Below are 23865 nucleotides of genomic sequence, written 5' to 3'. Positions count from 1 at the left end.
TTCATTTTGCTTTTGAGTCTCCTTTTCCAATTGGTTGATTTTACCTTTCAGGGTGTCATTTTCTCCAATTAGATTCTGAAACTCCTTAGACAGTTCATCAATTTTACTTCTTGAAAATTTGTTCTCAAAAGTAATTTTTCCCCTTTTTTTATCTCCCCAATTTGGTTTTTAAAATCCTCCTTTAGCTCTCCCAGGAATGCTTTTTGGGCTTGAGATGAGTTCACATTCCCTTCTGAGGTTCCAGATGTGGGTACAGCGTCGATGCTGTCCCTCTTACAAATTGATATTTTGATCTTCCCTGTCTCCATAAAAAGAATCAATGGTCCTTGGTTTTTTCATGTTTTTCTTTATGTTAGTTAGCTTTTTCCTGGCTTTAAAGTGGATTTCTGCTTTTGGGGCTCAGGGAGCTCTGTCCCAGGTTTCTTGTTCTGGGAATTGTGAGCCTAGTTACTGGCTTTGTGTGTTATGGCCTCTGGTTTCCTGAGGTGTGGGGGAGGGGTCATCTGGCTACTGGAAGTCTCCTCTTCCCCTGGGGATGTTCTCCAGCACGGGTGGTCTCAGCCATGGTCCGTGCTGGTGTCTGCCACTTCCCCTGGCTGTGCAAAGGTACGTCTGGGTTCCTGGTGTTGACCCTTGCTGGCTCCACCCTTCTGGGACTCAGGAATTCCCGCTGTTTATCTACTGAAGCCCCACTTCTGTCTCTTCTATTCCAGGTTTTTTTCCCCCCAAGGAATTGTCTGGGTCAGGGAGGGAGGGAGGGATGAGAGCTGCTTACCTGGCCATTATGACTCCCGGAAGTTCAAGAAGGTGAGTTTCAAACTTTTGGGCTGCAAGCCTCAGGAGTGGACATCTGGCAGCCGCATCGCTGCTGCCTCACATGGCTTTGACGGACTCCCGTCCTGTGTTGGGAGGCCTGGGGATCTCTGCTGGTTTTATGTGCCCAGCTTTCTCCCAGCCTAGCTTACTGGCTAGTTTCTACAGCCGCTTCAGCTTTGGTGTAGTCTGGTACAACTCAGCGGGCCAGGTGTGCTCCCAGCCCACAGATCCGTTCCGTTGACCTTGCGGAATCTCCTGGCTTGGAAATTTGCCCAAGTCTACTAGTGGCTTCTAACTTTCTCAAATCGGCTCAGATTCACTTTTTTTGTTTGTTTTTTAAGAGCTGACAGACCTTGTGAGAGAGCTCTGGTAAGATGCTGTTTTAACATGGCCATCTTGGCTTCGCCCCCCGCTTTTTTTCTTAATGGAGGAAAAAGTCTGAAAGCCTGGTAAGAGCTCAAATTCCTTTCCTCTTGACCATTTTCCCCCCAATGTTAAGAAATTCTCATACAAATTATGGAGTCTGAACCATCATGAAATCTCACCCAAATTTAACAATCAGCATATGGGCCCACCCTTTGTCACTTCAGCATAATTTGAAGGGCTTGGCTAGTTGGAAAGAATTTTAACTATAGGCACCCACAGAAGCATAGCCCCATGAAAACTCAATCCAATCCGAGAGACCTCCCAGTTTGAATTCTCCCAAAACAGGCCTGAATGAGCCCTGTTTGCAGTTGAGTTTTTCAGGCACCTATTTCACATGTAAGTCTTGTAAGACATTTCTTATATAGGTTGATACTTCTGTAGCCTGATCCACATGTTATGAGAGAAAGGCATTCCTAGAATTCATGTGCAGCAAAAAAAAAAAAAAAAAAAAAAAAAAAAATACAAGGCACCTCCAAGTAGAATCGACTATAACCAAAAAAAATAAAATAAAATAAAATAAAATAAAATAAACTCAGCCACATAAATATCAAATCCGGGAGAAAAATCAGGGTAGGGGAAAAACACCCTTACTGAAAGTGGTTTGTGCCTACTCTGAGAGGCTGCAGAAAGAAGGCAATGTTAACGGTCACCACTGCAATCAGTTTTGAGGCTGGCTCATTGCAACCAACACTCATGTACAGCACACATTCGTATTTTTCTTTCAAAATTACAGTCTGGGAAACTGAAGCAATTCAATTGGGCATGAAATCGTGTGTTTTCATGTTATCAAAGATGGAACAACATGATCGCAGAATCAGTACGTGGCAGAAAAGATGTGGGAAGACTACAAGACTATACTAGCGTATTTGCAAGGATGACCTGCAGAAGAAATGACAGCACGGTATAAAGGAAAGAGAGCTAGTCAGAGTCAAGAAAGACCCGAGTTCAAATCCAATTTCTAACACTAATGAGTGGTGCGACACCAACTCTAAGCCCTACGAATGAGTCGTCATGATTGTGTTCAGCCTTTGTTTTCGAGGAGAACCATGACATCAGGGAGATGACGACACGGCTTGCAGCTGACTTGGATCTGAGTGAGGCAGGGCTATGCAAGGTCTCCAGCCTCACTTTCTCCTCCAGAGCCATCTGGGTTCGGTGGCCTGATATTCACCAGGATGACTTGGAGATGGCCCAGGATGCAATGGGAGACCCTAGCCCTTCCAGGCTAAGGTCTTAAAGTGAGGTAACGCCCATTCCATGAATAGGACTCTTTAGAAAGTGAGTCAAGGGATGGCACCTTTAATTAGGAAAGAAAAAAAAAATCAAGCAGGGAGGGGAAGACCCTCAGGGTTGCTGCTCCAAAGAGAAATCCTTACCACTGACATTCACTCTAAGGCAGGAAGGCCCAAAATACAGCCATTATGTGGAGCCTGGGCAGGGATCTATTGTGGTTCAACCCACTGACTACAGGAGCACAGAGTTGGAAGGAACCTTAAAGGCCAGCTAATCCAACTTCCTTATTTTACGCATGAGGAAACTGAGGCCCAGAAGGATTGATTTGCCTGAAGTGACACAGGTAGTAAGTAGCAGAGCCAAGATTCAAACCCAGGTCTTCTGATGCCAAGTCCAGTTCCCTTTCTACTGCACGCCATAGAGGTCGTGCGATCCCAAAATGAAGTGGGCCAATCATACAATAGTGAGGGACAACAGAGAGTCTCTGCTGGCAAAGAGTGATATTCACCAAACAAGCCAGAGGAAAGCCTCCGGATCTTGGATAGATCCTCTCCGTAGAGCTTAAGCTCCTCGAGGACAGGGATCATTTCATTTTTGTCTTTGTATTCCCAATGTCTGGCACATATTTATTTAATAAATACTTGCTGACTATTAAAGATCCATGGAAGACACGGACAAGAACACCCAAGATGAAAAGGGCACGAGTAAACTGTGATTTTCGATTCAGAAGTGAGAACTCACTTTATTGATCATGGATTCATCTAAACCATCCATGGAGATGGCACTCGACTCCGGAGTCAAGGGGATATGGCGAATTCCACTTCTGACATTCATGACATGAACTGGAGGACAAGGCACTCACTTAACCAGAGCTAACGTTTGTACAGCTAATACTAGGCTGTATGCCAGGCTCTGGGCTAAGAACTCTATTATCTCACCTGATCCTCACAACTACCCTGGAAGGTAGGCGCTGTGATTATCCCCATCTTACAGATGAGAAAACTAAGGCAAACAAAGGTTAAGTGACTTACCTAGGGTCACAAAGCTAAGTATCTGCTGCCACATTTGAACTTCGGTCCTCTCGACTCCAGGACCAGCTCTCTAACCACTGTGCCACCTAGCTGTTTGTCCTTAAATCTCCTGGTGCCTCAGTTTCCTCACCTGTAAAGGGGTTGGACTAGATAGTGCACTAGATTGTGACCTTTTCCCCCTTCTCAAAACGAATGCTACCCCATCTAGGAACATATTCTGGGAAACCTGAAGAATGTAGAATTTCTTCTACTGCCCTGCCTTCCCCCCCTCAAAAAAAAATTCTTAATAATAAGAACCTTTCAGTCATTAGAGTAGAAGCTTTCTGAGTGGGTTAGGAAAACAACTCCCTTTGAAATGGAATAATAACTCTTACAGAAAATCAAAAACATAATCTAAAGTTTTTTTAAAAAAATAAGTCTCGTTTGACACTTTCAGCAAGACAGTTTCACTATAACCCTAGAATAATAGCTTAATAAATATCCAAATCCCATGGACTCAGAGAGCATCCATAAATATGAGATGCATACTATATGTGAAGTAGTAAATTTTTAATCCATTTTGTGTCAGGCACAATGAAAGTGAAAGATCACCTGAATCTACTGTCTAACATCTTGAAAAGATTAGAAGGGAGAATTAAATGTATAAAGACCACATGTTATCAAAGGTAGAATTCTCACTGAAGTTAATTTTAAGATTTCAAAATCTGATTCTTTGTGTTAGAGCCAAAAAAAAAAAAAACTCTTCCGTGGGAATACATCTCAAAATTATAAAGTCAATGATATAATATGATTCAAATATTTTGTACAAATATTCACACATAAGTTGAGGAATTTACAAGTCTCCCCACACCTCCACTCTTGATTCCATTTTTAAATCATTTCTTGAGATGCCTAAATTATAAATCATTCTGTACCTTTCATTTTGTAACAACTCAATTCAGTAAACATTTATTGAGAACCTACTAAATACCAAGTACTATGCTAGGTATTGGAGGATACAGACACAACACACGTTTCCTATTCCCTTGGAACTTAAGAGTCTCTCTTATACATGCTAATTTTATCCCATAAGGAATTTCAGAGAATTCAATTAGTTTCCTGCCATAGATGGAACCATTGAGTTTTAGGGTGAGATCTAGACTAAACCCTAAATTCTACAAATGGGGAAACCAAGATTTGTGACTTGACTCACACAAGAGGTCAATGAGTGTCAGGAGAAGGCAAAATCTTCTGAAACACGCTGGTTTTAGGCCATTGGTAGGAACTAAACTGTTCCACATCAGAGGCTGATATTAACAACCATTGTCTAGTTACAGCATCACATTTGTAACTGCTATCCACGCTACCATGTAGGGACAAGCTACAAACCAAGTGATGGAAAAGGCAAATAACATTCTAAAATATGTCTCCCAGAGAGGCATGATTTAACTGGGCACAGCAAATTACCACACTTTAAGTCAACATTCAGGTAAACTTAACTGTTTTCAATTTGATGATGTTCCTTATTGACGCGCACGTCATACGTCCCCAAATATTTTTGTCTATCAAAAAAGCTCAAGCCAGGTCATTTTTAATCAAAAAACATTCTAGGGAATTGAAATTTATTTTCTGTCATCATGTATCATCCAAGGTAAATGACTCAGTGAAGAATTTTGGAGATGAAATGATTTCCTTTGACTTCCATAAATCACGAACAGCATCCCCCCCCCTTCCATTTTCTTGTGATGGGCAAGTAAGCTGCATGATTCACATTACTCTCTGAGGGAATCCAGTGGGTTCTTTCTACCTAGTCTATCCCTTGATCTTACTCACTTTGGGAGCAGTTTCTGAGAGAAGAAAAATAAAAGTGCTTAGATTTTCTTCACATTTCTTTGGTAATCCAATGATCCTTAGGTTTTCTTTCCAAGTTCTATCTTCTAGCTCCATCATCAATGCTTGTAACGTTTTCAAGTCTTTTTCCAGCTGAGTTGTTTTTTGGTCCGATTTCCTGCCATTTTGGCCAACTGGCGTTCCAGTTTGAAAATTTTATTTCCCATTCATTCTATTTCCTTTATTCAAATTTTCCATCACTTTCTCCATGTTATTGACTTTTATCATTTTGTTTTATTCTATTTTTACTGATGACAAATCATGGTATCATTATAGATGCCAGATCTCTTTACTGATATCATTTCATTTAAAGCGTTTATCACCCAAGTCCATTTGTCTTACATTGTTAGGTCCAGCTTCATTTCTTGGGCTGATACAGTTAGTTTGTTATTTTCCTTCCATTCCTGGAATTCTCTGCCTCCTGGCTTCTTTCAAGTCCCACCCTGGACAAGAAGCCTTTCCCAAAAAGCCTACAAGAAGCCATTAATGCCATTGCCTACCCCCTGAGACCACTGACCATGGTGTTTTTACCTATTCGCTTAGAAGCTGTCTCTCCCATTAGACACAGTGAGCTTCTTGAGAGCAAAGGATTTTTTTTTGCCTTTATTTGTGCTCCTAGCACTTAACACAGTGCCTGGCACTTAGTAGCACTTAAAAAATGCTTGTTGACTTGACTTCTTTATAGAATGCACAGTATTTACTCATCATTCAGGGGTAGCCCCCCCCCCCCCCCGTTTGCTCACTTCCTCGTCCTTTCCTTATCTTTGAGGCTTTCTTTCTGGGAGTTCCTTTTAATTTATCTTTCCAGTATTTGGCATTTTATCTCATTCACATGAGAGAGGCAGCAGTAAGCTCTTCACAATTTCTCAATCCTTTATCTCATCAGAGCTCTATTAGTTTGTACCTTTTTAAAAAGCACATAAATTTTCCCCTAGAAACGATCACAGCCTGATTTTTATTCTTTTGTTGTTTCAGAGCTTCGCATCTTTCACCCATAAGCCCAACTACTCTCCCCAGACCATCTCTCAAATCTGATGCCCCAGAGGGATCAGCACAATAGGGAAAAGAAACTCTCCCCAATTTTCAGCGGGGGTCACAAAAAGCACCAATGTACCCATCTCTGAAGCTGCTTAGCAAAGTTAAGGATAATCCTGGGCTGAGGTAAGACACACCAGAATCCCTCATGTGGTGTGAGAGCACATAAAACGGCGGGGGAAAAAAAAAAAAAAAAACTTCTGTCGTCTTACAGGGACAACTCAAAACAAATCATGCTCCCAGCCATATTGCATAATTCATAAAATTTTCATAGGATCAGAATTTCACAGAGCACAAAGTAGTCACCAATTGTGTTCCTTGAACCCAAGGTCAGTCCTGTATAGATAAGGAGCAGTGTGTTAATAAAACACCCAATGAAGAACCCCCCCAAAATCTGCCAGTCACCATAAAAAACAAAACCATTGTCCACAGGAAATTAAACATTCTTACTTTGGGATATATGCAATATAAACTCTCCCCTAAGTTCTCCATGCTCCCATGGATTTGCTCAGGGGATGGTATTCTTTTTAATTGAAAAAGCCCAATGAAAAAAGCAGTTTGTGATGGGTCTCTGCATGAGGACAACTGCTCCCTATTCAGGCACGTTGGCTGGGTAGCAGAACTCCTCCTACAATACAATGCTGTAGCATTGCCCCCAAGATTCAGCTGACTGAAAGGTTTTTTAGGGTTTTCTCATAATAACCTTTTCCAATCATCTGTATTTTGGAAAGCTGGCTTTTTTTAAAATTTTTTTTGTACTGCTTTTTCATATCATTCATAGGGAATTATAGAGCTATAAACGAGTTTCTTGTAAAAGTCAGTACGCACATGGAAAAAACACACCAGGCAGTCTGTGGTTAGCCACTGAGCCTCTTTCTAATACAGAAAACACAAGTCTGTCCCAAGTAGAGAGAAGTCCTCAGGGTACAGAGAGGGTTCAGATAGCGTAACCATGAGCATCGATTTCCTCCATGGCTTCACACGGTTCCCAAGTTAACAGAAATTGGCCTCGCTCCTCAGAAGTAAGAACTCACCACACTTCTTATCAATGTCCGAATTTCTTCAGGAAACAGGAGGTTCACTCTTACAACGTGCAAATAACATTAGCTGTGAATTTGGGAAGCCAGAGTCCTGAGCCGATATTCAAACTGAAGCAGAAAGGAGAGAAGCAAAGACTACCCAAGATGGATGGATGGGGTCAGAAGGAGGCGAGGCAACATACCTGGGATCCAGAGGGTGGTGACAGACAAGGAAAAGTTAAAGACTCTTCTGCCTACCAGTGAGGCTTCTTTGGCTCTATCTTTCATACATCTGTCTTCAGAACACTTAGAAGCTTTGGGATTAGGAAAGGGTGTAAAGAAGTTCTTTTTGAAATGATTTTATGGTCTATTCTTTTGTTGTTATTGAGTCATTTAAGTCATGTCCTACTCTATTCAGGACCCCATTTGCGATTTTCTTGGCAAAGATACTAGAGTGGTTGGCCATTTTCTTGTCCAGCTCATTTTACAGATGAGGAAACTGAGGCAAATAGGGTTAAGTGACTTGCCCAGGGTCATAAATCTAGTGTCTGAGGCCAGGTTTGAACTCACGAAGAGGGGTATTCCTGGTTCCAAAGCTCAGTGTTCTATCCACTGTACCATCTAGCTGCCCCAATTACTACTCCATTACCCATGTATAGATTTATCAGCAGGGGCAATTTTCAAAAACAAATTAGCTTCTATCATCTTGCACACCTCTGGACTACCTCTTAACTTTGCAAATCCTTAGTAAATAGGTTTGCCAGTTACTAAGTTAATCACTTTTCCTTTTTCTTCTTAGACCTGGCTTTTTTATTGGTATAGGAGCCCTGGTGACAAACACCCACTACTAATAAAGGTCAGCACCTGGTCTGCAACTGAGCGTCTTAAGACAGTTACCGAGGCATAGAGACCCATGATTTAAGAGGTGCTAAAGGGGTCAAAGGTAGAAAAACTTTAAGAAGCCCTGACCTAGAGCATTAAGAGTTTAAGTGACTTGGTTTGAATCACACAGCCGTTATGTGTCAGGGGTAGGACCCGAACCTAGCTCTTCCTGATTTCTAAGACAAGCTTTCTATTTTACTGTGCCAAAAAATTGTTTGGATTTAAAAAAAAAATCCAACTACAATGCATCGTTACCTACTTTGGGAAGTATCCAGAAAGGTTTCATAGAAAAAGTAGAAAATAAACTGGCTTTAAAAGACCAGGTAGGAATCCAACAGGAAAGAAGCAGAAAGACATTTTAAGCAAGAGACAACATGAGCAAAAGTATGGCGTTATAGAAGCCTTTTTCACCCATAAATAACCCCTTAGGAGGAAATCTGTTTGACTTTATTTTGGAGAGAGAAAGAGAATAGGGCCTTGCTAGCAGAAGGCACACTAGAAGAACCCAGGAGATACTATGGATGCCACCAGGCATCCATAGGAGGGGGCTGTGCCTTCCAAAAGAGAAAATACTAGATAGAAGAAAAAATAAACATGGAAGATTTGGGGCCGAGATACTGTCTCTACCCACTAAGAAAAAGACAGGTCTAGAGAAACACTAGAGTGCTCTGACCTCTGGGAGGGAGCCAGAACCGGAATAGCAAGAGACATCCCGTGAGTGTCATCCCTACAGCCTTCTCTCTCAACTGGAGAAAGGGTTCTTAATCCGGGGTCCATGACCTCAATTTTTTAAGTTAATATTTTAAACTCTTTAAAATTAATATTTCAATAACTTTATTTTAACATAATTGATTTCTTTTGTGATCCTGTGTATTTTATTTTCTGGGTTTTTTTTTAAACTTTATTCTGAGAAGGGGTCCAGGACACAAAAAAGGTCATGTACCCCAATACTGACACATCCACTAGAACTGATCCTCTGCTTCCCCCAGGAGTTAAGAAAAAAAAAATTGTTCCTCTGACACTGATGCTCTATGCCACTTTCAGAGTCATCAGGGATACTGCCCTCACTTTAAAGGTGCAGGCAAATTCTGAATCAAGAAGTTTCAGTGTTAATAACAGAAACTGTCTCCCTGGTCCAGCAACATGGCTGTATTTCCCCACCTTTAAAGGAAAAAAAAATATACAACACATTTTTTTATAGCCCTCGTGCTGTATATCAGGGCTCCTGCTCCAAAAAGCTAGAACCTATCAAACTGTCCCTGAACGATGACAAGTACTGGCAAGGCTCTCTAAGCAAGGAGCCTCCTAACTGGGGCCAATCGGAGAGGTACTGAATGCACGCATCCTCTTTAAAAGGCAGGGCAGTTCTGAGTCACTTAAGATATGGAAGGGAGGGTACAGCTCCAAATAGCAGGAGAGAATGGCAATACCCAAGAGCCAAGACACATTTGGCACTGGAGAGGTCACAGTAATCCTCACTCGGTGGTAAAGGAAAAGAAAGCCTTGGGCCCACACGCTTCAAGGAACTGCAAGCTGAGCCCACAGTCAAATCCAAATTACAGGCAGGCTCCTACTTGTTTCCCAAGAATTCCCTAGCTTGGGTCAATAACCCTGCTGATGATCCTCCTTCCCCTTTCTTCCCCAACATAAACACAAAGTGCTAACCCACCAGGGTTCAGATACCACCAAAAAAAATTCTAGAGTCAAAACTCACTCACATACAAGGATGGATGGCTCACGTTTCTATTTCAAAAGCACTTTACAGTTTACCTTCGTCACAACCCGGTAGATAGGGCATGTTGTATCTCCAACAGACCAATGCCAGGACTGTTTCAAAAGGGGTTAAATGACCTGTACGGTCATACGGCCAATAAATATGAAGGGTAATTATTATGACTCAAATCTTTCCTTCATACCAGCTTTCCCTGACATAGAGGGAAATCCAACACCAACACTATATTCATGATTCCAATTGAATCTACTGAATCCTACGTCTGAAAGGATGGCTTAGTACATATAATCTCACTTCCCCAGACCTAAATTGGCCAGTGGAACTATCACCAGCTTCAACTTGAGTCTGGTGTTCCCTTAAATGATAAAGCTGCGACTTCACACGTATAATAGGCATCATATTTCTTGCCTTCTCGATGAGTGGGAGGGGAGTGAAGAGAGAGAATCTGAAAACAGAACTTTTAAATACATAAATAATACTAGAGAATTATTGGAAGCCATGACCTCCAGTGACGGGGGGAGGGGGGGGGCGTGGGGAATCCCCCAAGTAGAAAACCTGCTAACCCTGTCTCACAGGCTGGCCATCAAGGGATACTGCCCCGGTCACTGTGATTGCTGGAGAAAAAAGTCACCCCTTTGCTTACCCATTTCCTCTCAACCTCTGTCCATTTTACTTTGCCGGTGTTGAACATACAATTCTAATCTCTTCTGCCACGGTCTGGTATTTCCCCATCTAACGTAAAGTCTGTGTCTTTGTCCTTTCTCTCATCACAGTAAGTACTACTGCTTTGAAAGAGAGTATGATATAGGAGAGGTAGTGTGAGGGATGTGCTGCTAAATATTTAATAACCAGCTGGGGGAGGGGGCAGGGAGATTGTGCAAAACACTTTTTAATTTAGTCTGCATCATTAATATTTTCTCTATCACTTTGTAAGTCTAGAGCTGGGGTTTCTTAAACTTTTTCCACTTCTGACCCCTTTTCAAGTTTCAAAAGTGTGGGTTGGTACTGCACGGCCTGAGGGCATACAGAGTGCAAAGTGAGCATGATTTGTGTCCACAACCAAGGCTACAGTAAAGTTGCCTGATGCAACGGTAAGAGCTGCCAGAAACACTTCAGATTCATTACCCATTTGGTTGTTAATTTTTGGTCACTGTGCATTCAGAAACCCTTTACTGTTGCCAAATTTTTCTCCACCCCAAATGGGGTTGAGACTCACAGTTTAAGAAGCTCTGGTCCAGACGACGAACAAAATAGTCATTCAAGCTCCAATCTGCAGCATTTGCCAACTTCAAGGTGTAAACGTTTACACTGAAGATTTAACAATCAACTCTCCAGAGCCAATACACATCTAGCTCCAGCACACCCTTGAATGCGGAAGACTGGACAAATTCTGTTTCAGATGCTTACTTGCTATGTGATCCTGAGCATGGCTCAGTTTCCTCATGTGTGCAGTTACAGGACTGGACCTAATAATAGCCTCTGATGTCCTTTGCAGCTCTGTATCCGATCCTCCGAGCATTTCCCATCATTTCTGTAATGTAACTGGGACCCAAGGGTTCCTATCACTTCCTTATCCCACTTACTAAAGATCAAAGTAGGGCAGTGTAATGAAAGAGGAATTAACACGTATCATTTAGGATCAGAGGTCTTCTAAACAGTAACTGAATATACACTCTCCCACAGTCTGGAGCCTGGATGGTGGACCAGTTTGACATAGAATCCTGCGTCTCAGAAAGATTAGCGTAGCTGTGTGAACTGTGGATTGGAAAAAAGAAAAGACTGGAGGCCAGGAAACCAATTACTACAATAACCCAGGTACAGATGAGAACACTTAAACCAGGGTAGATGTGGTGTGAGTGGAGAGCAAAGCAGGAATGGAGGGGATGGATGCTGGGGTAGCATCAATTAATTAGACCTGGCCACTGCAGCTCCAGTCTTTGGGGTAGGGGGAGACTGCATTGAGATACACAATGAAAACTCCACGGGGAGGCTTAAGCTCTTGGTGCCTAAGATGAAACACTGGAGAATTAAGGAGTCCAAAGTTGGATAATTAAAGTGTTAATTTAACAGAAGTGAATTATATAGATACATGTGTATATTCCATATATGATTTCTCTTCTGTCTTGACTCTTTCATCAAAATGTAAACTCATTAGGAATAAAAATTATTTCATTCTTTGTATTTATACCCCACCCCCAATGCTTTAGCACAGTGCCCGGCATATAAAAGGATTAACGTATATAGCATACCATACTGACATGCCACTCACCCATCGGGTAACACACATAGCTCAGTTAACTGCATGTTCCCTTAATGATCCTTTACCTTTTTATTTAGCATTAGGCCTGAAACAAGGTCCTCTCTTTTTTGTCGTTTCTGCTATTATTCCATCCAGTTAAGAACCTCCAGATTCTTCCCTCTTAGAATAAAAGCTAAGAAATCATCTTGGGGCCATCTCCAGTCATCCCTATTTACATCCGGCCGCTGGACCCAGATGACTCTGGAGGCTGTGAGGCTGGTGACTTTGCACGGCCCTCCCTCACTTCAATCCAATTCACTTGCTAGTCATGGCATCACCCTCCTGATGTCATGGTCCTCTTCAAGAATAAAGAGAAAACAAGAGATTATCTAATCTAACCCCCTCCTTATATAAATGAGGAAACCAAGGTCCAGGGAAGTTAGAGACTGCATCAGGGTAGAGGGTGGGCAAAAGCAAGATGGATTTGAAATCAGAGGACCTAGCTCCAAATCTTAGATCTTCCACTTGATACAAGTGTGACCTTAAAGTCAGGACCCCTCCATACCTCAGTTTTAAGAAAGGCAGTATAGTGCAATGAATACAGCAGCCCTGGACCTGGGTTCAAATCATGATTTAAAAATTTACTAGCTATATGACCCTGGCCGAGCGACTAAATTTCTCTGTGCCTCAGTTTCCTCATCTGTAAAAAAAAAAAAAGTCAGATGGTTGGACACTACACCTTTTGGGGGTCTCTTCCAGCTCTTGTCACACTAAGCTACTTGCTCAAAGTAGAACGAGATTCAAACCTGGGGCCTCTGAATCTCAAGTGGTTCTCTTTCCATTAAATCATGTGGCTTCTACTTTAAAGATCATCATTCTATCACCTCTTCTCAGGCCTGTCTTCAATTCTTTCAACTGCTCCCCTCCCCCCACTACCCTCTAAACAAGCCCCAAATTGTCAGGGCCCTTCCAGAACCGAATGCAATATTCCAACTTCTCTTGATCGGTCTGACCAAGGCAGGGTCATTTGGAGTCCAATCTGATAAACAGGGTGGGTAATGAAGCCCCAGCGATGCTATTTGAAGGAACACAAACTTCTTTCCAACAAGATGCAACGATAAAATATAAAAAGGCCTATATTCTCCTGGAACTTGCAAGCTGGCCCTGAAGACAATTTCAAGAGAGGGATGTTAAGCTACACCAAGTTAGAAAAAGCATACATTTTCCCAAGACGACTTTGCAAATAAAATAACTCACATTTATTATGATTGGTTTTATATAATACTAATATATTTATCATATATAACTAATGTAATGAATGGTTATTTATTAAATAACTCATAGCCTTGCTCTATAAAGTCCAATTTATTAAAGCATTGAAAAAACCACTGAATTTAGGGTCCCAAGACGTGGGTTCAAGGCCCGGCTTTGTCACTTATTTGACTGTTGACTTTGGCAAGTCGCTACATCTCCCTGGGTCTCAGTTTCCGTATCTGCATGTTAGGTAAAATAATGAGAGACGGCAGGGTTTGGCAGGAGTGGGTTTGGAGTCAGAAAAGCTGGGTTTAAATTCTGAATCTACTATTTGCATGACCTGCAACAAGTCACTTAACCCATCTCCTCGGCTTTAGTGACCTCATTTATTTTTTTTTTTTAAGTTCTAACACTTTCTTTTTTTTTTTTTTTATAAATTTCTTTATTTATTTTTAGTTTACCACACACGGTTCTACATAGTCTTGAGTTCCAGTTTTTCTCCCCTCTCTCCCCCCTCCCTCCCCAAGACGGCATGAAGTCTCATATAACTGTCATGTATGACTTCGCATTGAATTAATTTATGCATTAGTCAAGTCGTGGAGAAGAACCTTGACCAATGGAATGAATCATGAGAAAGAAGAAACAGAACCAAAAAAAAAAAAAAAAGAAAAACCAAAAACAAAAACAAAAGAGAAGCAGAAAAGGCGAGCATGTAGTGTGCCTCAGTCTGTATTCAAACTTCGCAGTTCTTTGTCTCGATGAAGATAGCATTCTCCATCGTGAGTCCCCTGGAGTTGTCCTTGTCCCTTAGGTTGCTGAGAAAAGCGCAGTATGTCAGGGTTGGTCCTCACAGAATCCATATATCTGTGGCTGTGCACAACGTTCTCCTGGCTCTGCTCCGCTCACTCAGCATTATGTCGTGTAGGTTTTTCCAGGTTGTTATGAAGTCTGCATCATCCCCACTTCTTATGGCACAACAGTATTCCATCACCTTCATATACCACAGCTTGTTCAGCCATTCCCCAATTGATGGGCATCCCTTTGCTTTCCAATTCTTGGCTACCACAAAGAGAGCTGCTATAAATATTCTTGTACATATGGGTCCTTTTCCCGCTTGCGTGATTTCTTTGGGATACAACCCTAGAAGTGGTATTGCTGGGTCAAAGGGTATGAACATTTCTATAGCCCTTTGGGCATAGTTCCAAACCGCCCTCCAAAATGGCTGGATCAGCTCACAACTCCACCAGCAATGCAACAATGTTCCAATTTCCCCACATCCTTTCCAGCATTTATCATTCTCCTGATTTGTTATTTTAGCCAATCTGACAGGAGAGATGTGGTATCTAAGAGTTGTTTTGATTTGCATTTCTCTAATCAGCAGCGATCCAGAGCATTTTTCCATATGCCTGTAGATAGCTTTAATTTCTTCCTCTGAAAACTGCCTGTTCATATCCTTTGACCATTTCTCAACTGGAGAATGGCTTGTATTCCTATATATTTGGCTCAGTTCCCTGTATAGTTTAGAAATGAGGCCTTTATCAGAGATACTAGTTGCAAAGATTTTCTCCCAATTTTCTGCTTCCCTCCTAATTCTTGTTGCATTGGCTTTTTTTGTACAAAAACATTTCAATTTGACATAATCAAAATTATCCATTTTGCATTTTGTAATGCTCTCTATCTCTTGTTGGGTCATGAATTCTTTACTTTTCCACAAATCTGATAAGTAAACTATTCCTTGCTTTCCCAAATTACTTAGAGTATCAACTTTTACTCCTAAATCATGAACCCATTTTGACTTTATTTTGGTATATGGTGTAAGATATTGGTCTATGCCCAGTTTTTGCCCTACCATTTTCCAATTTTCCCAACAGTTTTTGTGAAATAGTGAATTATTAGCCCAGAAACTGGCCTCTTTGGGTTTATCAAAGAGTAGATTGCTAAACTTGTTGATTTCACCTATTTGTGTACCTATCCTATTCCACTGATCCACACCCCTGTTTCTTAACCAGTACCAGGCAGTTTTGATGACTGCTGCTGTGTAGTACAGTTTAATATCTGGTGTGGCTAAGCCACCATCTCTAGCATGTCTTTTCATTAATATCCTAGATACTCTAGACCTCTTGTTTTTCCAAATGAATTTTGTTATTATTTTGTCCAGCTCAGTAAAAAAAATTTTTGGTAGTTCGATTGGTATGGCACTGAATAGATAGATTAATTTAGGTAGAATTGTCATTTTTATTATATTAGCTCGGCCTAACCATGAGCAACTGATATTTCTCCATTTATTTAGATCTGATTTTATTCGCGTGAAAAGTGTTTCTAGTGACCTCATTTATAAAAATGGGAAGGTTGGGCAAGATGACATCTGAAGTCCCTTCTAAGCTCTAAAACTGTTCTCCTGTGACCCCAAATACCCAGAGCAAGGGGTGGGGACCCAAATAAGTCAAAGGGCCAACACTTGAGGACCTGGCCTCCAGGTGGAAGTCTTTTCACACAACACAATCATTCTCTCATAATCCTTGTCTGGATACATAAGTTAAAATGTAATTTTATTTTTAAATTTATTTTATTCTTAATTTATGAAGTAAAATATAGCTTTAAAAAAATCTGTCAGATGTCAAAGTCACACCCAGTATATTATGGCTTTCCTTCTAAAGTACAAGAATGGCAAAACCTGGGTATTACAAATTCCGTCTCATGCTATCATTTAGCTTCTTATGGTCACACAATTATTTTAAAAGCCCTTTGGGCACATGTTTGACAACCAAGACACTCAAAGCCTTTAAAATCTCCAAGCTAGAAGATACCTTGGAAATTATTTCGTTGAAGCCTTTTATTTTAGCCAAACTCTTTCATTTTACAAGGCCCAAAGGAACAGACTCACCAAAGGTTGCAAAGTGAATTAGTGACAGGACCCAGATTGACTCCTAAACCAGGGTTTTTTCCCTTTATGGAGATACTGCCGTGCTATGTAGCTGCTCTGCCAATCAGTAATATTGGGTTAAGCAGTTTGCAACCTTAAGAGGGAACAGGTGCCACACAAATATAAGCTCTTTTACTTAACAGGCATTTAATATTAATATTCACACTTCAACACTTCTGGCTCAGCCCTTCTAAGACTGCTCAATAAGCATTTAGATTATTGACTCAGTAGGCCTTCGAGCCCAGGGGTGAGCCAGACTGGTAGTGAAAATAAATGTAACTCAGGGGTGTGAAAAAACTTTAAAAGGAATAAAGATAATTTAGTGCGGAAAACATTCAGGTGATTTACTAATCCCACCTGTACCACAGGAAAGCATTTATTAATCACAGGAAAGGGAAGCTGAAAGGGGCCTTTGAGATCAGAGGCCAACCTTGTCCTGGAAGAAGAGGAAACTGAAGCCAAGGAAAAGGAAGCCTCTAGGCCAGGATCACACAGTTTTAATTAGGAGAACCAAAACTTGAACCAATTGCCCTTTCCAATACACCAAATTTAATGCCTGGTATACAGCAAGTGCTAGATAAATGTGTTTATTATGTTAAGCAATGACCTTGGTCAACCGTTTTCGGGTTTAAAAGCACACAAAAGGGGTGATGGATTCAAAATTTGAACTCAATGCCCTTTCCCTCCAGCACAAAATGAAGTGCTTGGCACACAGCAAGTGCTATATAAACATTAATTATCATTATTTTGGGGTTTTGTTGTTATTAAATGATGAAGTTAGCCCACTGTTTTCATACCCAAAAACACATAGCAGGAGTAATGATTTCAAAACTTGAACCCAGGATCCTTTCCAATCCACCAAAAATTAAGGGCTTTACAAATGTTAATTATTAAGTTCCGAGTCTGGCTGTTTTCATATTCAGAAGCATACAGCTGGGGCGACGATTTAAAAATTTGAACCCAGGGCCCTTTCTAATCCGCCATTAAAAAAACAAAAACTAAGCGCCTGACATAAATATAACTTCGTTATTATTAAGGGCCCCTTCCAATCCACCCCAAAAAGAAGTGTCTAGCACACAGTAAGCGCTATATAAATGTTAATTGATAATTACGGGATAAAGCTGGGCGAACTGTTTTCACAGCCGCAAGCACACAGCGGAGGTGATGATTTAGACACCCAGGAGGTGAAAAGGCAACATGGATGACTACGGGATCACGTCCCCTCTGCTCCAGGCGTTCAGTTGTGAAGACTGGTTAATACCGAAGGAAAAGGAGGCCCAGCGAAGACAGGCTGCCTCCTTGCCTCGGGCACACACACAAGCAAGTTTTCCCCGCGTATCTCCACTTGTAGGGACCACTCTTCCTCCGGGATGCTTTTTCAAGGCACCGTTCTTAACCTGCCACAACCTTCCTTCCCCTACGGCAGCTTAACCTCAAGTCTCCCACTTCCCATCAGCGCGGCCCCTCGGCCCGGGCCAGCCCGGCCTTGGCTCCGGGGGTCAGGCTGGGGCCGCGACTCCGCCCCCGCAGCGGATTACCCTGGGCTGGGAGGAGGAGGGAAATGGGCCTGGGGGCGGGGGAGGACTTACTTTCAAGTAGACGGGTAAGTTCAGTTCTTCATGCAGCGGGGTCAGGAGCGTCTGCTCCACCTGAATAAGCTGCGACGTGGCCTCGACGACGCGGGCCAGCACGGTGCGCACGGCCATGAGAGCCATCTCGCACTGACCTGTGGCCCGGGGCCCGGAGGCGGCGCCCCCATCACCTCCCGACGCAACCACCGCCGAGCCCTGGGCCTTCGCTCCGTCCCCTCTCGGGCCGGCCTGCCCCAGGGCTGCGGAAGGCTGGCCCAAGTTTCTGTCCCTCTGCTGCTGCAAGACTCGCAGGGTCTGCAGGGCCATTATCTGGTGACTGACGGCGACCTGAAGGTGGGTCGGGCCGGCCATGGCCGCCAGCGTTTTTTCCGCCCTACTCCTCGCGCAGATCGGGAAGGAGAGGCGGAGAGCGTGAGCGAGGTCAACGAGGTCACATTTTCCGCCGGCTTCCAACCCCGCACGCTCCAAGTTCGCTACTTTTCTGCCGGCGTGGGTCCGCGGCCCCGCCCCCCTCCACCTGTAATCTGTAACTCGTTGGTTTCAGCTCCCAAAAACCCGTGCTCGGGAAAACTTTTCTTCCCTCCTCTTCCCTTAATAGGTAGGTGAGCCCCCTTTGTTATTTGTGCTCCCCTTTGGGGATGCGGACGGAAAAGAAAAGCTTTTCCTTTGGGAGAATTCATGCGGCCTGTAGAGTGTAAAATAGATGGCCAAAAAATTCAGGGAAGCGTATCTGGAAATCTAAACCAAAAAACTATCGTTTCTCTCCTAGCTACAGAGGCTTTTTTTTTGGCGGGAATTATTTGCAGCGATTCAACCTTGCTGCAACTTATTTGATTGTTTCCAATAGATGGGCATTCACTAGTTGTTTGGGTGTTTCTGCTCCGTTTGCAATTGAAAGCCGCATTGCTCAGCTTTGGTAATCTAGAGTTTAAGAAAAAACGTAGGTTTGAGGACGAAAGAAGTTGGAAATCTGAAAGGGGAAAGAGCCGCACCTGAACTAACTCCAGAGAGTAAGCCTGAGGATCCTATATGTTTTTGTAAGAAGTTCCCAAAGGACTTAAGACAGCAAGATTTGATGCTAAAATCCATTTCTACTCTGCGAACCCGTGGGCAGCTGTACAAATATTTGCTGTTTTTAATTAAGTCTAACATTGCTACTTCCTTGATTTAAGTTAGGTCAAAGGACCGGCAATTTTATGCTTTGGTAGATGAAGGAAACCAGTGGTGTGTATTGGTGCTTAAGAAAGATGATAGAAAGTAAGAAACACTTTAAGGGAACACAGGTCGAGCCCCGACTCGGGGCAAATCTTTCTTTCTTCCTGATTCCCTGTTTTCATTTTTTTTTTTCCAACAGCTTAAGTGTTCAATTTAGAAAAGGGCCTTAATGGTCTTCGCTTGGAATAATTTTATCTAAACTTGCAGCTTGCTCCCAAATTAAATTTTAAGGCATGTTTTTCATGTTCTTTGAAAAGGCCAAGACCGTTTCTTTGATCAGGGTTGTCGGCTCACATTACCATTTTAATCACATCACTGCAAACGTCCCTTCTTGTTCAGCAGAATTAGGCTGGACAGATTCCGATTTGCTGACTGTGATTACAGGGCAGTTATCTTTCACGGGATCTGTATTTGCAAAGCCACAATTTTGTCTATGGCACATCCCAAGGACCAGATTGTGCATGTAGCAGTTTTCAGAGGAGTAGCACAAAATATTTCAGAGTAGCTAATTAGTCCCTACAATAAGAACCATGTGTGTAGTTTACAATACCCTCCAGGCTCAGCAAAAGCTGGAGTAAAAAAATGGGGGACAAAAATAAAAAAAGATGGGATGAGCAGATTTAAGGCTTCATGGAAGAGAAAACTTTCTTTAAAAAAAAAAAAATTTAGAGCTGTCCAAACGTGGAGTGGGCTGCCTCAGGAAACACGGGGAGGTTTTCTAGCAGAAGCCTTGTGACTCCTCGTAGGTGTTCATGGTTTGGTGTTAGTTGGGCTAGGTGACCCTTGAGGTGGTTTCCAGCCCTCAGCTTATTTAAGTAAAGGAGGAGAAACTGAAAAAGCCTATCATGTTTCCAGTAGGAAAGATGACTGGCTTTCGAGGGAAAAATAGTGGTCTCAAATGGGATCTGAAGACAGTTGTGAGCAGAAAAAGCCCAGATTAATGAGTGTAATCAGTCTAGAGAAAATGCCTCCTAATATAGGGAGGCAGCTGTGGGAAATCAAATCTGCCTTAACCACATACTAGCTCCGCAATCTTGGCAAGTCAGTTTCTGTGAGCCTCAGTTTTCTCATCTGGAGTGGGGAGAAGAGGTGATAGTTATTCTGCCAACTCTGTGGCCAGACTGTTACAAGGATAGCCCTTTGTGAAGTGCTGTACCAGTGTGAGTTATCATAAGGCTGGGCTGCTGACCTCCACAAAGAAATGAACACTTTCTAGCTTAATGGTCCCAAGGTCAGCAGCTCCCCAGAAGAGTGGTAGACGATGGCGGAGGGGAAGATGAGTATGTGTCCCAAGAAAAGAATAGTGTTAATGGGGTAGTAGCCCAGTGGGCCACCTTAGCAAAGCTTCCAGACTGCTGCATCTAGAACCACCCTTCTCTGCACTCCCAGATCACCCCCTGGTAGAACAAAAATGGCTACAGATTACTCTCTGTGGGCTATCCCACTAACTTCTGGGAGCTAGTTCCCTAGCATATTTCTAGAATCTAGCAGGAAAGAGGAAAGGGGTTGTGAGATAGTTGGAGGAAGGAGGAAAGGAATACCTGGGAGAATGAAAGCCCCCCCCCCCAAAAAAAGTGAAAAAACGATTCCCAGTCATTAGTGAATACAGTGGCAAATCCCTAGCTCTCCTAGGTATGGTAGATGTCCTTGCCCCTTGTAATCCAAAGTGACAGCGTATTAACTGAGGGTGGTGGGCCTGATATATATTAAAAAAAAAAGGTCTTTGTTTTTGGAGGGGGGAAGGCAGGGCAATTGGGGTTAAGTGACTTGCCCAAGGTCACACAGCTAGTAAGTCTCAAGTGTCTGAGGCTAGATTTGAACTCAGGTCCTCCTGACTCCAGGGCTGGTGCAATACTCACTGTGAAACCTCGCTGCCCCAAAAAAAGTTTTTAAAGAAAGTTATATTATAGGTGTAGTATAGCAAGGAACTCTTGTCCCTGGGGTAAATTCAGTTGAATTGGGAGGGAAGAGATTACAGCAGTATTATGGTGGCTAGAACTAATCATTCAAAGAAGAGAAGTGGGAGCAGCTTACGGCCTAACCTTTTTGCTTCTCACTTCTACCTCCTTCCCCCACAGGAAAAGGAAAGGCATTAGAGGAGAGGTGTAATAGGCATGTGATCCTGGAGTTGGCTGCCTCAGGTTGGTGGAAAGACCATAAGGTGAGACCCACAAGCATTTATTAAGCACCTACTGTGTGCCAGACAGTGTGCTAGGCACTGGGGATACAAAACCAGAAATGAAGCATTTTCTTCCCTCAAGGAGTTTATGCTCCATCCGGGAAGGTAATGTCCACATAGGTAAGTATGGAGCAATTTGACATGGTGGGTCGAGTACTGGATCCAGCATAAAAAAATAAAAATTAAAAAAAAAAAGTCAAATCCTGCCTCAAGAACTTGCTAACTGTGTGACACTGGGCCAGTTATGTTATCTTCCTCACCCTCAGATTCTTCATCTGCCAGATGGGATAATAGCACCTATTTCTTAAGGCTGTTTCAAGGATCAATGAACTAGGTGGCAGAGTGGATAGAGCCCTAGGCTTGGAGACATTGGGCATCAGACACTAGCTGTGTGATCCTGAGAAAGTCACTTAACCCCTCTGTCTGCCGTGTTTTCCTCATTTGTAGAATGAAGGTGATAATAGCACCTACCTCCCAGGATTGTAGTGAGAAACAAAGGAGATCATCGTAAAGTACTTAGCACAGTGTCTGGTATATAGTATGTGTTATAGAAATGTCAGTGACCACTCATCATCGTCATTATCATTGTCTAAAGTGCTTTGTAAACCTGAAAGGACCATAGAAATGTTAGTTATCATTAGCTATCAAGTGACCATTGAGAGTTTTTTGGACAGCAAGGAGATCAAATCAGTCAACACTTGAAGAAGTTAATTTAGGCTATTTACCAGGAGGTCAAATACTAAAGCCGAAGTATGGCCACATAATGAAAAGACAGGCATCGGAAGAACCGTGATGTTGGAAAAGATTGAAGGCAAAAAGAAAAGGGGGTGGCAGACAGTGAGATGTAGAGATAGTGCCATAGAAACAATGAATGTGAGCTTGGACAGACCTCAAAAGATAGTGGAGGAGAGAGGGGCCTGGAGTGCTGCGGTCACAAAGAGTCGGACACAACTGAATATAAAATATGGATGAGATAAATAAATACAAGGCCGTTTGCACAGGGAGGAGAGCAGCAAAAGGAAAGGCTTCGTGTGGAAGGTGTTGCCTGAGCTAGGTTTTGAAAGAAATGAGATTTTAAGAGGTGATGGGGAAGAAGAAATCATTCCAAGCCTGGAGGACAGACAGCCAGGATAAAGGAAAGTGGAGGGTCTGTTTGAGGAATAGGAAGGAGGCTAGACTGGCTGTATTATAGAATGTGGGCAGGGGGGTAGATAAATATTTATCCATCTAGCTATAGATGTTCTATACGTATATGTGTGTGTATATACATGATCTCCTTCCCACATTCTATAATGCATATATATTAAAATATAATGTGTCAAAATATTAATATGGTATACACAGCATATGCATACATATACATATGTGTGACCATATTATAATACATACATTATCATATATATAAACATTGAAAAGGTAAATTGGGGACTGCTTGTGAAGGGCTTTAAATGCCAAAGAAGTATATCCTTTATCCTAGACACATAGAGAGCCATTGGAGTTTATCAGGTAGGAGAGAGTGACATAGACCACTTTAGAAAAATCACTCTGGCAACTGTGTGGAAGACAGACTGGAGGGTGGGAGGAGAAATTTGAGGTGAGGAAACCAATGAGAAAATTATCGTGAATGGTCCGGGTAAGAGGTGATGAGAACCAGAGCTAAATGAGTAGAGAAATGGAAGTAGACGTGTAAAATGTTATGGAGGCCAACTGCATAACAGCTTGGCAACAGACTAGCTATATGCAGTGAAAGAGAGAGAGTAAGGAGTCTAAAATAAGGCCAAGATTCCAAAGTTGGTTAGCTGGAAAGGTAGCAGTGCATTCAAATGGATTTGGAGTTGAAGAAGGAGTAGGAGACAGAATGATGGTTTGTTTTGGACATATGGAGTTTGAGATGGACCATCCAGTGTAACATTTCCAATAGTCTATTGGTGAAATAAAACCGGAGCTTAAGAGAATCAAATCAATAAACATTTAAGTGTTTACTGTTTTCCAGTCACTGTGCTAAGTACTAGGGGTGCAAAAAAACAGTGGGGGAAGTAGGCTCTGCACTCCAGGAGCTTACAGTGTAATGGGGAGGCAACATACAAAGAGCTATGTACAAACCAGATATATAGATATTTGTCTATATATGGATATATATATATATATATATATGAATATGTTTTTAAATATATGCAGGGTTATAAGATACATGTGTCTAGGATAACCTGGAAATAATCACAATACTCACAAAAGAAAGGTATGAGCATTAAGGGAAACCAGGGAAGGCTTCTTGTAGAAAGTGAGATTTCATCTGAGACTTGAAGGAAACCAAGGAAGCCAAGAGATAGACATGAGAGGGAGAGCATTTTAGTAATGAGCAACAACCAACGAAATTTTATGAATTCAGGAGATGCAGTGTCACGTGAGGGACGTCAAGA

General features: G+C 42.2%; 1 protein-coding gene across 1 annotated transcript in view; it reads right to left on the bottom strand.

The window, feature by feature from the left end:
• DLEU7 (deleted in lymphocytic leukemia 7) overlaps positions 1-18428 on the bottom strand; it is a 30873-nt gene extending 12445 nt beyond the window's left edge. The window contains exon 1 of the mRNA XM_036747066.1: positions 18049-18428. Coding sequence (XP_036602961.1) covers positions 18049-18402 — 354 coding nt within the window. The 5' untranslated portion in view covers positions 18403-18428. The remainder of the gene's footprint in view (positions 1-18048) is intronic.
• Between the last annotated feature and the right edge of the window lie 5437 nt (positions 18429-23865).

Source organism: Trichosurus vulpecula, chromosome 2 (assembly GCF_011100635.1).
Source record: "Trichosurus vulpecula isolate mTriVul1 chromosome 2, mTriVul1.pri, whole genome shotgun sequence".
Taxonomy (NCBI): domain Eukaryota; kingdom Metazoa; phylum Chordata; class Mammalia; order Diprotodontia; family Phalangeridae; genus Trichosurus; species Trichosurus vulpecula.
This window is presented reverse-complemented; position numbering and strand designations above follow the sequence as displayed.